We start from the raw sequence: 15,965 nt of genomic DNA, 5'->3' as shown, positions 1-15,965 counted from the left end.
AATAAGCAAATGAAATTATGAATTGAATCAAGACTGAAACCACGTTTATTATTTTCTAATTTTCCACAGTGTATTGCTTTGTTCATTTTGCCTACTTCACTTGCTACATATTAATTATTTCATTGATTTTTTTTTCTCTAAGATGAAAAGATAAATATATCTTCTCTTAACATGGTGGAATTTCATATCTGCCTGCTTTTCCTATCTTTGCTGCTCTCCCAGGATGAAACTGGTACATCATTGTGTTAGAAATTTCAATTTTTTCTGAAGAATGCAACTGGAGAAAATTGTACAGCCATACATAATGCTATTCAAAAGAGAACAGATGTTTGACAAAAGTACATCATAATTCATATGCCTGAGAACATTAGCCCTCACTTCAAGAAATATAATGTAATTCATCCTAAAGAAATAAAAGGCCACGCCCTGGTTGCCGAGAAGCTCTTGGCCGGGGTCCTCATGGCATCTGTATGCCTTGGTGATATAACACCAGTGTCCTGGGAGGATTGAATTACTGTTCCGAGGTGCAGCATGTGCTCATAGCTGCTTGTTATACAAGTCATGAACAGTATCTCAAATTGAATTTTTTTTCGTTAACTCAACAACAGTGTTTGACACTCTCAATTAGGTTAGGCTTCTTGAATATATAGAGAAGTTTAACTCTCCTGACCAGCTCATCATGTTCTAAAGCCTAGCCTCATACCAAGAGCTTGGTCTTCAACTTTCCTTTTCCAGACATGTGAAACAATATTAATTGATAGTCTCAGGCATAATCAGCCCATCTTCTGTGCACACAAGCAACAGCATAATAAGATGCAGCACGTGGTTCTGCAAATAGAAATGACAGACACAGAAGGGCCTGATCAGTCTACTCAGATATAATGTTTGCCATTAATGGATTTGCTAACATGAAGATACCCAGAGCAATGTGATTTACAAATTTTACAAAGCACTTTCACGTAACATCTGTGAGCTAATGTAATTCTTGCAGCAAGTCTGGAAGGTAGGTATCCAAGAAAGAGGATATTTTCTCCATTTTAAAAATGAAGAAACAGACTCAGAAGAGTTCTTGACTTTCCCAAGATCAGTTTGAATCTGACAATGGAATATTTACAATGTAGCATGTATGAAAATAGAAAGGCACATTCATTATTAGGGGTCAGAGCCTAAGCCGAAAAGTAAAACAAAGCACTGCTCTTCCAATTGGTGATTTCAGAGTTTCTAGGAAGTGACTATTTTCTGTCATAAAAAAAACTGTTAGTAAATACATGTTTAATGATTAAATGAGAATTTAATCTCTTACCCTTATTCAGCAAAAATCATTAAGAGAATTGTATTTATTATTGTAATCCTATTGGTAAACTAAGAAAATTAAATCAAATTATGGGTTAGAAGCCGATAGCATGTGAAGCTGTGCCATAATCACATGTACAGCACAGTGACTTGGCGCCAAGGTAACGAACCACCTTTATACCCCTTACATCTGAAACGACTTTGTGTTGGCTGAGACATGACACACTGCAAGGAAATAAATTACTCATCTTTTGGCACGGGATTTTGTGCCACAGAAAAAGCATTTTCTAAAGGGCGCCTTGGTAGTATGAAAGTAGGGTTGTAGAGGTTCCCAAAGAGCTTCCTAAACCTTAAAGATCCCCAGTCCAGCAACCAGCTGGTTATGCCTATGTGACAACAACATATGAGCTGTTTGAAGATTGGCACTCAGGCTTGCTAGGAAGCTCAGAGGTCATCTAGGCTTTTTTGTCAAAACTCAGTTATCTAGAGCATGTGGTCTCCTTTGCCCAAACAGCTGGTTTGGTTAAATTCTTGACTGATTTTCTTATCAAAACTCCAGAACCACTTATATCCATGGGCCTCATAAAGATACCATTCACTCATCATTACTACCAATTCTGATTCCATCCCACATACCTGAAGTTATCTGTTTCTGCAATCTTCCCTTTAGTTGTGTTTCTGGATCTTTCTTATACAGAGTAAGAAAAAGTCAACTTAGGCCATTTGTCAGAATTTGTTGATGATGACAGTCCTGCTGAACGTGTCAGTGGCTTTTTGTTGGTAAAGGACTCCTCAAGAGATGAAGACCCAAGGTTTTTTTTTTTGGTTTTTTTTTTTTGTCCTCTAGACTTCTTGAAATAACCTTTTAGAACAGTGAAAGAATGACAATATGTGCTGCTGCAAATCTTGCTGAGGTAGATCTCTTCATTTTCATATGCAAGGGAAATTGTTTCTGGCAATTTTTAAAAAACTTTTGATAATCAGGCTAAAGATCTGAGCACATCTCTTTGGGAACTCATTTTACATCTGCCCCAGAAAGCCAGATATCTTTGCCAAAATCAATGAAAGGGAATGAATGCTATGTGGGCGCCAGATTCCTAGCTAAAATATTGAGGCTAAGATGATCTTGTGGTTTTTTTGTTTTGTTTTTTAAATAAATAAATAGTTAAATAGCTCTTATAAAGACCAAGATGAAACACAAGTCCATACAATCTACTGTATAGACTTGTGATATAACTACTGATAATTACAAGTAGGCTTCCACCACCCCCACCAAACATGCTCATTGAATGTATTCTGCGGTAGGTGAAATGACAAGATATAAAAAACCAGACTCGCTACTTGATGAAATTTTTCAGAATATTTCTTATCCCAAGTTTAGAGCACTCTTTAGCTGTGCCTTTCCCATATTTGTTGCTCTAGCCTTGGCCTGTGCTGTGCTTCTTCTCTAGGAGGATTTGAGAAAGTGTGTTCATTATGTTTTCCTCCCTAACAGTACCCATAGTCAGGCCTGCTTTCCCACATACTAGCAATACCCTTCCTCCATCACAATTGAAAATGCCCTTTATTTTAAATGAGAAAATTGCAAAATTTACTGAGAATTAAGACATCTTGAATTCATATATATATACATATATATGTTTATACATATACATATATATATATGTATCTGTATGTATATATACATATATATGTGTATGTATATATATACACATATGTGTATATATATTATTTGTTTGTTTGTTTTTAAGTGAGCAGATAACCTCTGGTGAGTGAAAGATGGAGGTAAAGGAAGGCAGGGGAAGGGGTGGAATGAGTAGATAAGGACTAGTCAGGAATCTTTCCATTTAAAGTAGGTTTAAGTTTTTGTCTTTTCCTCTTGTTGTAGCATGGACTATGGGTCCCTAAAGGTAAAATAAAGAATACAGGCAGTTATCAAGTTTGAAGAAACCGTTGCTAAGGAACTTGGCCTTAGAGGCATCAGCTGGTGGTTTTTCAGGCTATGATTCACCCAAAAAAGACCGTTATGAACTCTGTTTTGGGAGCTTATATAAAGGTTTCATAAAACTAGTGCTAGCCTGTCAAGATGAAGTAGAGGCTTGAACTCTGAATTCAATCTTTTGAGCCATTTTAGCTTCCAACTTTCATGGGCAATGTTCCCTACTCCCTGGTCAGTTAAATAAAGCTGTGACACACTATGAGGAGTAAAGGCCTCCAGTCACCGCTAAGAAAGCTAGAAGAGTGTGTTTTTCCAGGTGGATTGAAAAGCCTCTCTGAGGTGCCGTGCAGTTGATATGAAGATTGTCAAAGGGAAAACATAGATGGGATAAGACATCAAACAGAATCCCTTAGATGTCAACGTAGAACTCTTACGGTTTTAGTTCTGCTTCTGGCACCCAAGTCTGGAGGTAGATGGAAAAAAAAAAAAACCCTCAAAATTGAAGACGGAATAGCCCTCTGTTTTCCCACTTCGGCCTCCAAGTGCCCTTGGCTCTCCTACTATAATTTCTACTCCTCCTTCCTGAAAGAGAATTTTTTTTTTCCATACTGAGTACATGTGCCCTTCCAGATGGATACCTACCACATTTCTCATGGCTGAACTCTACAGGGGATGTTTTGTCCTGAAAATATTTTGGTATGGTAATTGCTGTGAGAGTAACTTAAATTTACGTGAAAAAGGCTAGTTACTACAAATAGTAAACTAACCTATCAGGAGAATCCTGTTCTGATTTAAAATGGAAACGTATCTCATGACAAAAGAATCTGCATACTACTTTGGAATTTAAAAACATATTCATTCCTAAGAATTCTAATTTCTCATGCCTATTACATCTAATTTTGTCCCATTGAATCACAGTTCAAAGTGGGGATGGAGCATTTAAAATGACTTTTCTTCTGCACATAATTTTAGAGACGTATCAGATTTTGAATCTAATTTATATACCAGTGTCTCAAACTTGTTGGATGTCTGTATATTTACAGGCAAATGTGGTTACCTTAAAAATAGGCAATGTTATCTTATGCTCTGTAATTATGATTTATAGCAGCACTGCACAATCTTAAAAATTGTCTTATGAAGTTCATTTTATCTTAATCTAACACCCTCCTCTGTGACTGTGGTCAGTATCTGATCCTCAAGGCAATTCACTTTTTAGCATCGCGGCAAGTCGGAAAAAGCAGATCCGAAAACTAGTTCTCTGAGAATTAAGGGAAGCAACGTCTAATACATTTCAGCTTCTGCCCTCAATTAAAAATCATTTGCTCTATGTGAGGCCCTCTACTGCGTAACACCTAGATTAATGCCTGGGAATGAAAGTTCTCAACTGAAGTTTATAATTTCTTCCAGCTCTAATAGTGATTTTGTTTAATAATTAAGAACACATTGTTACCTATATTTTTAGCTGTATGGCAAAAATACTTCCAAGAACAAGTTCTGCAAATTCTGTTCCTGCTGAACAAATAGAGTCAACCAGAGGCAGAGTGGGCTCCAACCTCTCAACCACAGCTTCCTTCATCTGTAACCTATGTCAACCTTATCTCAGGCTTCCATGCCCACTGCTCTCTGAAACTGCCATCATCCCCTACAGACTTTAAAGGATCTGTTAACCAATTCAAATTATTCATACACTTTGGTGATTCACACTGCCTATGATACAAAGCGTGTTTACCTATTAAAGAGATTATCTGTTTTACCCAACTAGTGAGGGACTTGGAGGTTGTAGGTGTGGGAAGGCTTTGAAAAGCAGTCAGATTTAGAGGGTGAAGAAAAGGTCCTCCTTCATTCTCTCTACTGCCTGTAAAGGTGAGTCAGCCTGCAGGTCTTGGTTCTGAAGGATATTGAGTGTGGAAGAAAATCTTTCTCTTCCTCTGAGACTTGCCATGCAGGCCAGTTTGGAAGCAGGTATCCTGTCTCTAGCTTTTCCTCCTGAACCCAGCTTCTTCCCTCTCCATCCCACCACAGGCATCTTCAGGAGGGTATAGTGTGTGTGTGTGTGTGTGTGTGTGTGTGTGTTGAATGATTGAAATTTGATTCATATTTATTAACTCTTCCTTTTAAAATTAGAACGTCCCTACCCTATCTGATATCCATTCAGATAAATAATGAGGTTACTAGGATGTATTTCCTTCACTAATTAATTTATTACTAATGAAATATTAATAATAAAAATATTATAAAAATAAAAGTATTTTAGTTTTATATTAATAAATATAAATATACAAATGATATAGTGATAATAAAATTACTAGATGACTGATTACTAATGTTACTTTACTTAGGTCAACTAATGCCTTATTTATACCTCTTGGAGATAATGTTTTTTTTAATTTACCAGGAATTTTTTAATAGGCTAGTTGTGCGTTTGAGATCAGTGACCAAAATTTAATCAGTAGTTTTCATGGTGACATTTCTTTGCAAGTCAAAGTATGTAATCATTTTCAGCCAGTAATTTGGTAGGAATTTATAGAGCACCTACTAAGTGTCAGATATTCACTGATGACCAAACAAGAAGCCAGACCCTGAAGAGTAGAAGCAGCCATGGCCATCACTATGATCAGGCCCACCCTGGAGATTCCAGTACACTCCCTTTCTAATAATTAAAAATAATATAATTTACTGTAGAATAAAATTTAGGGCCATTTTAAGTTAAGAAATTGAAAAAATATATAAGTATAACTTAGACATCTTTTTCAAATTTATACACACCAAAAGAACGTATTTGCAATACTTTTCCCCATTTTTCTAGTTGTGAACATTGTAATGTAGTTTTCTGAAGGATACTCTACATTCAAAAAGAACAGATAAGTCTTAATGTCTATTAAACAAAGTGTAACAATTTTTACTTTTATGTTTTCCCATGCTAGCCCTTTTGCCCCATGAAAACAATAATCGTCTACCTGGTTCACCTTTGAACTTCCAACTCCTAAAACACAGTACCTCTAGCTCAGCAGTGCTTAGTAATTACTGAATGAAATATCCTTCTCGGAAACTTCCCTTACCTCCCTACCCAAAGCTTTCTTTAGGTTCAGTTCAAGCCCTACATCCTCTAAAAGACCCTCCCTTATGTAGATATACTGCTTAATAAGGTATATTACTAAAGCAGTACCTTGGCAACTAATTTGCATGCTTTTCAGATACTTTGCCTTGAAGGTATTTTCGTTATAGCCTATCGCCCCTGAATTTGTGTTCTACTCACTCCTGTTTTTAAGCCCCCATCCCCAAACACATTTAACACATTCGTATGTGCATGTAAGTGTTCAATTAACTCATGTAGAATAGGTGAGTGATTAATCATGGTTACCATTCATTCATTCATTCATCAAACATTGTTGGAGTTCGTGCTTAGTTCCTGACATTGTTCTGGGAATGGCCAGTACACTATTAGATAGACAAACATTCCTATGCTTTTGAAGCTTATACTAGCAAGAGGCAATCAATCAAATGGATGGATAAATGAGGGATACAAGAATATCAGGTACTGATCAGTACCATGACAAAAATAAGTATGTACAAGGGTGTGACTAAAGGCTAAAACATTAAAAACAAATATTTCATGATTGCCTCTTTGAGGAGTTAACAATTGGTCTGAGACCTGAATGGACAGGTAGAAACCTATTATGGAAAGATCTGAAGGAAGAGCCTTTGAAGCGGTATTGGGTGATTTGAGGGTAGTGATGAAGAGGACTTCTATTTAGAACATCAGGGGGTTGTGATGTTGCTAAATGGAGATACAGCCAAGTGAATATGTCCTGGAAGCAGTATGGGTTGGAGTCCTGGTGATGGTGTGGAGAGAAGGGAATGGGGCAAATATAAAAGCTTATGGTACTTGTAAACGTGACTAGATGAGATTAGAACCTACTAGAACAGCGTAGTCATAGAAAAGATGGAAACCCAAGCCTGAGTCACTGACTCACCAGCATTTAAAAGTAATGACAAGGCTGCGGCTAAGGAGACCAGGAAGCAAATTAGGAGAAAAGCTAGCAGCAAATGGCATCAAGAATGTATTTCAAGAATGAGGGAGTGTTCAGTCGTGTTCACTGCTGTTGAGAGGGCTGGTAAAATGGGAATGAAGACTGAGCAATGGCAGTCACTGTGACATTTAAAAGAGTAGTTGTGGTGGCATTGTGGACGTGGATAGTAGCCATTTTGGAATGGGTTAAGAAGAGAAGAAATGAGAAACAGTAGAGACAGCAAAAGTTAACCATTTCAAGAAGTTTTATTAGGAAAGGGAATAAAGAAGTTGAAGCTGGAAAAGGTTGGGAGTTAAAGGAGGGACTTTTTGTTTGTTTTTAAAAGAGAGTTAGTAGAATATGCTTGTTAGTAATGGAAATAACCAAGTAGAGAGGGAGAAAATGATGAGATAGCAAAGAGAGGTTAAAACACAGAAACAAATTCATTGAAAAGTTAAAAGGGGTTGGCTTCTAAAGCTCGGTTGATACAAGTTTAGTTTTTGATAGGTGCAGGGAGTGGCTATAAATATGAAGACTGTTTCACAAAACAGAGGTGTTTCTGCATTCAAATGTTGAGAAACTAAAGCAGGCCAAGTAGAGCTATATGAATTTGCTCTTTGGGGGCCATTTTTGATCTGAAAAAAGACCACTTTTCAATGTCCCAAACTTATAATACTTTGCATACATAAAACAGCTTAGAACACAGATTGAAGTAGATGATGGGCTCATGGATGTTTTCAGTTTTCTCTTTTTTTCTAAATTTTGTGAAAATTTTCTCAATGTTATTAAAACAAATATAAAGGAAATATTAAGTGCCTATTAAATTGAATATTGCCTATTTCAGCTTAGTCTTTAGGCTAAGTCATAATGAGTGCTGAACAGAATAGGCAAAAACAGAATCGTGTCCATATAATTGTTCTGGTTTTACCTGAGCCTCTGAGTTCTGTTCTAGGGGATTAAAACATCTACTACGTACTTCGATACTTTATGATCTTTGTTTCTTAGTGACTCAGATTAAAAAACAAAAAATGAATCCTTGTGTTTTATAAGATTTGTCTGTAAAAATGTGTCTGTTGCATTAAATGTTTATATTTTCGTTCGTCCCAGGCTTATTTATATTTATCTTCCACTGTGCTATGAAGGAGAATGTCCAGAAACAGTGGAGGCGGCATCTCTGCTGTGGTAGATTCCGGTTAGCAGACAACTCAGGTAAAGGGGCATGTGGGTAATTGGTTTTTACATCTAGGAGTAGTAGTGGCGAACATTTGTTGTTTGGTCTTCCATTGTCGGAGCAACCCAGACCCAGTGGTAGCAAGTTATAAAGGTGGGGTATGTGAGGTGCTTACTTGGACTCTTAGAATATTCAGACTGCAAGAGATCTGAGGACTGTGGGCCAGACCCATCTGTGCTGCAAAGGAGAGGCATCAAGTCCAAACAGGTTAAGTGATCTGCCTATGTTTTTATGATTAATTTAACAAGTCAGATATCCAGAGTCTTTACTGTACCATACCCACCTTTCCATTTTTGAGGTCCTCAATTACATTATTAGACAAAGAGATTTTTTTGCAATACTGTAAGAACATACCTGAACAAAAGTATTACTTTTCTTATGTTTTTAATCATCAGTGGTTACTTCTCACCCTTAGGATATTAAAGTAGGATTTTAAACAATTCACACACAGGATTGAAGTAAGAAACTTACAGTTTCTTCAGTTAATTATTGTTTACATTTATGGCTCTGGATAAGTTACTTAAATACTTCAGTGATGATTCTGCAGGGCAGAAAATATTCCCCATAGAGCATGTTCATGGAGAGATGTTATTTCTTTCAGACTGGAGTAAGACAGCTACCAATATCATCAAGAAAAGCTCTGATAATCTAGGAAAATCTTTGTCCTCAAGCTCCATTGGTTCCAACTCAACCTACCTTACATCCAAATCTAAATCCAGCTCTACTACCTACTTTAAAAGGAATAGCCACACCGGTGAGTCCTCTAGCCATGTTGTAAAGATGTTCTCTGGTTCATTGAGAAAACTGGCGTATCGTGAACACTGATGGAGCATAGTGCCCATTAGGGTGCTAATTTTAAATTTATGAAAATCCAGATATATTGAAGACCTTAGCCAGCACCTTTGTGAATATATATATATATATATATATATATGTGTGTGTGTATATATATATATATATATATATATATATATATTAATTTTACAACCAAAATTGAATCTACATAGCCATAATATCATTAAATCTGAATAGTATTGTAACTTCATTTGATTCAAAACTTAGTTTTCTTAAAAAAAGTATAGTGTTTTATTTAACAAGTTATATGTGTTTTAACAATATAGAAATTGAGTTGTGGAATATTTCAGCATAGTATGAAAGTTACATGGCAATTTGGCATGCGAACAGGAAGTAACACCATCCATGATGTATGTTACATTTAACATACATCTAAGACTTAAGTCTACATTTAAGACTTAAGTCTTTGACCACTGGAAGTTGTTTAAGTACTGATTGGCAGTTGTTTAAGTACTGATTAAATATGAAAGACTAGAGAGCATTCTATTTGAAAAGTGATACAGGATGGTGAGAAACACCGTATCTTTGTTGATTTCCTATGTCTTTATATTTACAATGACCACACATTCTGATACTGAACATGCATGAAAACAATCCTGAAGAAAATGTGAAAATACTCTTTTGCAGTACTTGATAGCCAGTAAATGGTGTAAAAAGGTGGCATCTTTTAATAATTTCAAAGGAGAATAGCAGAATTGCTGCTTTTAAATACTAATTAAAACTCAAGAAAACAGCTGTCAAGACATAACACTTTCTTCATCACAGATGCTTCTAAAAGAATGATGGAAATAACTTTCAAAATTTTGAATTTGTTTAGCTACTGAACATAAGCAGCAGTGAATGGCACAGAAAAAATTTATCCTTGGCATTTTTCAAGTAGGGAGAGTGTTGTGTGATGTGTAAAGGTGCGCATTACAAACACTTGAATTTCAGATGACCCATATGTACATTTAAATCCTTTCATTCACAAGTTCCTGCTTGTACCACTGTCTGTGTCCCTGTCCCTCCACTGAAGTGGCCACTGCCTAAGATTCAAGATAGCACAATGGGAAAATGTTTGAGTGTACAGAGAGTTTGTTAATTCCAAAATCAATTAAAGAAGGATCTGAAACACCTTAAGAGTTTCTTGGAGTCAAGGATATTTTGGGAATCTAACAAAAGTTATGGACTCTCTTCCTTCCAGAATAAGTTGCAGCCTTTGAGTCCTGTATACAAACAATTTTGCCTAAAATTCAGAGGTCTGTGCACCCCTGCTTGAATTACCTGTGTAAGAAAATGAATAGCAGGTGTTATCTGAGATAGCCTGAGATAGATTATTCTACCTAATTGGTAGTTTCCTGGCACAAAGTATCTTTCATATATAACGAAGGAATTCTTCACTTTATTTAGTCAACCTTAAAATTAGAGACTCATGTTGCTTCCCCTTCTAAAACGCAAATAGTTAATGCATTATAAGTCGGTTATGAATGAATAGGAATTAGACCAACTGAATTCTTTTGCTCTTAACACAGCTGAGAATAGCTCGTTTGACGAAATGCCACTATTAAAAGAGGAGAGAAGATAACAAGGTAGACAATTTGGAATACGGGGCATTTGGGAAGCATTATTGAAATATTTGAAAGTGTTAAGGATCATGGGGAAACCCAACCAAAAGATAAAAGGAAATACAGAAATGGAGGTACTACCAAAGAAAAACTTTAATGTTTCAAAATGTGGTGGTTTTTTTTTTGTTTGTTTTTTTAAGAATCATTAATGTTTTTCTATTTCCCGTAATAAAACTTTTGGGGTTAAGTGGATTCTTGTCAACTAGCATACGGATATAGTCAGCTATATGATATTACTTCTATAATATAATAAATTCTGGTTTCCCATCAACTGACACACAAATGGCCTTCTGCTACCTAGCCAGTTCTCAGTGGGACTGCTGGTGTATTGGGTCACTTAGAGTATGCAAAGAGTCACTGCATATCATGGATATCTAGTTGGTTTATATCTTGGAATTGATCTAGAAATTCATATGTTTATGGTATAGATAATGTCTTCTAAGAGCATTCCTTCAACAAAAGTGGATCATTCAGGTAAACTTTTATTCCTTTTTGAATGCATGAATTTCTTGCAAGGTAATAAGAGAATATTTGCATGGATTAAACTAAGATTCTTGCTGCATCAGCAAAATTGCTTGTTCTTTACAACACTTCTCAGCTAGCACAATGACATTCCTACATCAAGCTAGAATTTCTGAAATTTCAAATGGTTGTGTGCTGTGCTGGCTCTTCTCTGCATGGGGGTGTCTGCAAGCCGCTCCTTCTAAGAAATGTACCATGCTCAGGAGTTAGTATGTCACATATCAGGTAAAATAATGGTGGGGGGGGGAGGCAGTACTTGAGAGGTTTGTGTTAGAAAGGAATGAAGTAAAATTCTTTAATTTTCCACTGCTCTTTTGAATTACTGTATATATCATGGTACATTCATAGAAGTCATACAAGAGAAATTGTCATTCTAAGCCTGCTTTTTGAGGATTTTTATCTGCTTGAAATTTCAGCATAGGTAAAATAACAGTTCATTTCCCTAGCCCCTGGTTTTCAAATTTACAGCTATAATCAACATCTGTATTGCCCATAATGTATAATCTAACCAAAGGACTGGGAATAGCATATATATATATATATATATATATATATATATATATATATATATATATATATATATATAGAAATACAGTCCTTGCTCAGAATTTTATTTTATTAGTCTGTGAAGACTCAGAAAATTGGGTCATATATTGAGAATGGAACTGGTCAACATCTCTAAAAAGTATATGCCCCTGGACGTTGTCAGTGAAGCAGAATGATTATATCCTTGAAGTTTCTTTGAGGATGTGTAGTTTCTAAAAATCAAGCACAAATTGTTCTTTATTGAGTCTTAAGTCAATAGTAAAATCCCCAACAGAAAACCAATGGCTAGTGAATATATGAACTGAAGGAAAGCCCAGAATCAGTCAGCTTGCTGAGAGCTGAATGGGAGAGGTCTTTATACAGTGAACGCCCTGAGCCTTTTTCTCACCAATCCTGGGTCATCATCATTCTGCCATGCTTCAGTCTGCCCATTCTTCCCATAAGCCATCTATTCACTCTTACTGCCTTTAGTGTGGGATGAACACACCATTTCCTGTTTCAACCTTCATTTAAGTGTCTGTTCCAACACAAGATAACAGTTGAACAATTTGATTCATTTTCAAAGATAACAGATATAGGGATGAGAGCTTTTTACCAATATTGAAGGATTTTTAATGTTGGGTCACATGCTGAGTCCAGTTGACTCAAAATATAAAATGGTTGGAGTGAGCATTCCAATTCTGGAGCAATGATTCCTAGAAGCAGTATTTCGTGATGGAGTGTTTGCATCTTCCACAGTGAGTAGGGAAGATACAACTGTAGGGAACTGAGTACTTAGTAGAAGGTCGTATTTGCTCCTTCATCAGTGTGAAATCTCTGTGGTTAATTTTAAGGTAGAATTTTTTCTCCAAAATGTGTTGGGAGAGCCAAATACAAGATATTCATAGAGTACATGAAGATAGACATATGTATTTGTGCATAATAGAGCTTAAGAGAGTTTTAGCGCACTATCTGAGCCAATTTTAGAAATTTTGGGTTCTAAGGAAATAATATTTAAATATATGATATTGAAAAATTTGGAACAAAAATATATTAGCAGTCCTTTGTTATTATCAATTGCTCTGATATTATTGCTGTTAGCAATAACATCATTCTGAGACTGTAGCACAGTTAATAAGAATATGTACTTAAGAATATGTACTTATCTTTCGATAAAGATAAGCTAGGTTTCTGTAATGAAAAATAATAAAAGATGCCTTTTTTCTGTGCTCCAATCATTTCACAAGGTAAAACCATGGGGAAATGTGTTCAAAAGAACCTTTTATGTTTATTTTCATTCATTTTTATTCTCTAAAATCCTTTAAATTGTATTTTATAAAAATCTTTATGAAAAATGTCAATCATATATAAAGTAGATGAGATTGTGTAATGAATCCTTTGTACCTCTCAACTCATAGCCACCTATTCATTTTTCTCTACCTGTATTATTTTCAAAACATCTCAGACATCATTCTTCCATAAATATTTCAGCAGCTTTTAATTCACTTGTTATATAATCTGTCACTTTTTTTTGAGTCTTTTGCCATATTTATTGAGGCAATTCTCTGATTATTTTATTCATCGATTCTGAATAATGCCACTTACAAGTATATTTCTTAAAACAAACCCCAACACAAACCCCTCCTAGAAGGCAAACTAACACTCCTTTATACATAGGAATGCACTTTGAAGATGAAAAACATGAAATTGTTGTGCTGCCTACTACCTAACCTAAGAAAAAAACAGAGCTTCATTTCCTCTGTGTACACCAATGTGCAAAATATAGTGTCAGTATGGAGGCCCTTAGGCATATCACCGGCAATTCTTGCAGACTAATTTCTTGTATCATTTCTTGCAGACAGTGCTTCCACTGACAAGTTCTCATCAAAACAGACCCATGCTGATGGAGAGCAAACATCAATCATCCCTGTTCATCAGGTCATTGATAAGGTCAAGGATTATTGCAATGCTCATTCAGACAACTTCTATAAAAATATTATCATGTCAGACACCTTCAGTCACAGCACGAAGTTTTAATGTCTTTGGTATAAGAGCGAGGAATCAGTCTGCAGAAATGTGAAGATGTACAAGCAGTAAAAACTGACTAGCAGATATAAGTGTGCCGTTACCTAGGTAACTGCATATATATATATATATATATATATATATATATATATATATATATGCATATATGTATATGGAATGTATTTTGGTAAGAAGGTTTTTGTGAAATTCAAAATCTGTCTTTTCAGTGTATTTCTTCCGTTGGGAAGTTTCCACCATCACTGAAACTTTAGTACTGACAGCAAAGTGACTCAGTAGCCACAAGGAATATGCTTTTTTAAACATACATAATTGAATCAGACTAATCAGAACTCAGGGGGAGACATTATAGAGAACAAGGAAGAAGCAGAGCTACGGACAAACCCTAATTTAGAGCTCATTTACACCCCACCCAATAATTAGGTTTGGATATGGCCATTTTCCTCATCTTTCTCAAGTCAAAAGTATACTAATATTTATAAACTACTTTGTATGCCCACAAGTCCCATCTCATTACTAGTTTCTATGAATGCAGTAGCATTTCCTCCTTTTCAATGAAATTTCAACCACAGACACGAAAGAATGTTTAATGTCTGACCCAAAGATTCTAAAGGAATTTTTTCACATTACACCAAATGTTTAACTTTTAAGACCATAACATGCTTAAGAAAGAAAGAATTCCCCAAATTTGGACCTAGTTAATATGAGGCCAGGTGAATTTCTACTATTTCACTTATCTTATTCAAGACCCACGGATTAAGTATCATCATTAATTATAATTTAATCCCATTTGAATTAACTTTAGTATCGATGTTCCATTAATGTGGACCTCTCCAGTAGTTGTTGAGGAATGAATCTCTTACCTCTGCTTTTGCTCCTCTACTGAATACTGAGCCCACGGGTTTAATGGAGGAATGAAAATTTCCATTAGTCCTGCTCTGCACAGGAGTCTCTCCCTTTTAGGAAATACAACCATTGAGACTCTCTGGTCCTGTCCTTGCTCTGCAGACTTGAAGACATTTCCAATTGCACAAATGAAAAGCTTCTTACTTCCCCCTGTAAGAGTTTTGTTCCAAGGAATATAAACTGAGACTTGTGGGTGACTTATCATCATCAAAATAATTTATAAACATGTGAGTCTACAATTGCTAGTCTAAAAATTATTTGTACATAAGTCCTCTGATTATAAGAGCCAGAGGAGGTCTGGCAAGATAGATTGTGTGTTATTTATGGATAAGGTTTCTGCATACAAGCCATGCATAATATTAAGCAGCTTACCTAACTTTCAAACTGTCCTGAATAATATACTTGCTAGGGAATGTGTAGGAGACAACATTTTAATTGTTCTTAAATGATGGAGTTGTATCCAGTTTCTTAGAAATCGGTCTTAGTACATGCTGTACCCTTACATTTACTCTGGGTTATCTGGGAAGCATCAGGTTCTGGGAGGTGGCAGCCTAAGTGATGAGAAGAAACATTCTGGAGCCAAACTGCTTAAAGGCAGAAGCCAGAACTGAGCCTCGGGCTTTTCTCTCTGCTCAGAAAGCAGGTAACTCCTGGTTTGAGATATAGGAGAAGTTTCAGGCTATGCAGCCACCAAGGGGCCCTTTACCTTTTGCTGATCTTCAGTCATAAAGCTATTTGCCAGACTTGAATGGGTGACAAAATAATGCGATGGTGGGTTTTTATTACTGTTCCATTGCAGTAGCGTGGAGCATTGTCCTGGGAGACCTGAGCACTGCCCAGTGCGGCTTTCACAGGGAAGGGGTGTATATAGTAGGAAGGATAGTAAATCTTAAGGTCACTAGGATTCACGACAATACAGCCAAATCTTTTCCTGTAGGCGTATACTAATAGGCTGCTTCTTCCAGCAGAGGTTACATATAGATGAAAATTAATCTTAGTCACTGAATCTACATATACTTTCCCCCAAGCCTTAGAGA

General features: G+C 36.0%; 1 protein-coding gene across 4 annotated transcripts in view; it reads left to right on the top strand.

Annotated features, from left to right (window-relative positions):
* Positions 1-14,099, top strand: part of ADGRG6 (adhesion G protein-coupled receptor G6) — a 131,392-nt gene extending 117,293 nt beyond the window's left edge. For 2 of the 4 annotated variants that reach the window (XM_081038532.1, XM_081038531.1), the window contains 4 exons: positions 8,350-8,451; positions 9,075-9,227; positions 11,361-11,406; positions 13,838-13,987. In XM_081038532.1, the coding sequence (XP_080894658.1) occupies positions 8,350-8,451; positions 9,075-9,227; positions 11,361-11,374 (269 nt within the window). In that variant the 3' untranslated portion in view covers positions 11,375-11,406; positions 13,838-13,987. Of the gene's footprint in view, positions 1-8,349; positions 8,452-9,074; positions 9,228-11,360; positions 11,407-13,837 lie in introns of all 4 variants that reach the window. The other 2 variants (XM_081038530.1, XM_081038529.1) reach the window with 1 other exon arrangement.
* Positions 14,100-15,965: the final 1,866 nt, after the last annotated feature.

Source organism: Rhinolophus hipposideros, assembly GCF_964194185.1.
Source record: "Rhinolophus hipposideros genome assembly, chromosome: 3".
NCBI classification, from domain to species: Eukaryota; Metazoa; Chordata; class Mammalia; order Chiroptera; family Rhinolophidae; genus Rhinolophus; species Rhinolophus hipposideros.
Note: the sequence above shows the minus strand (reverse complement) of the source record. Positions and strands in the feature narration are given on the sequence as shown.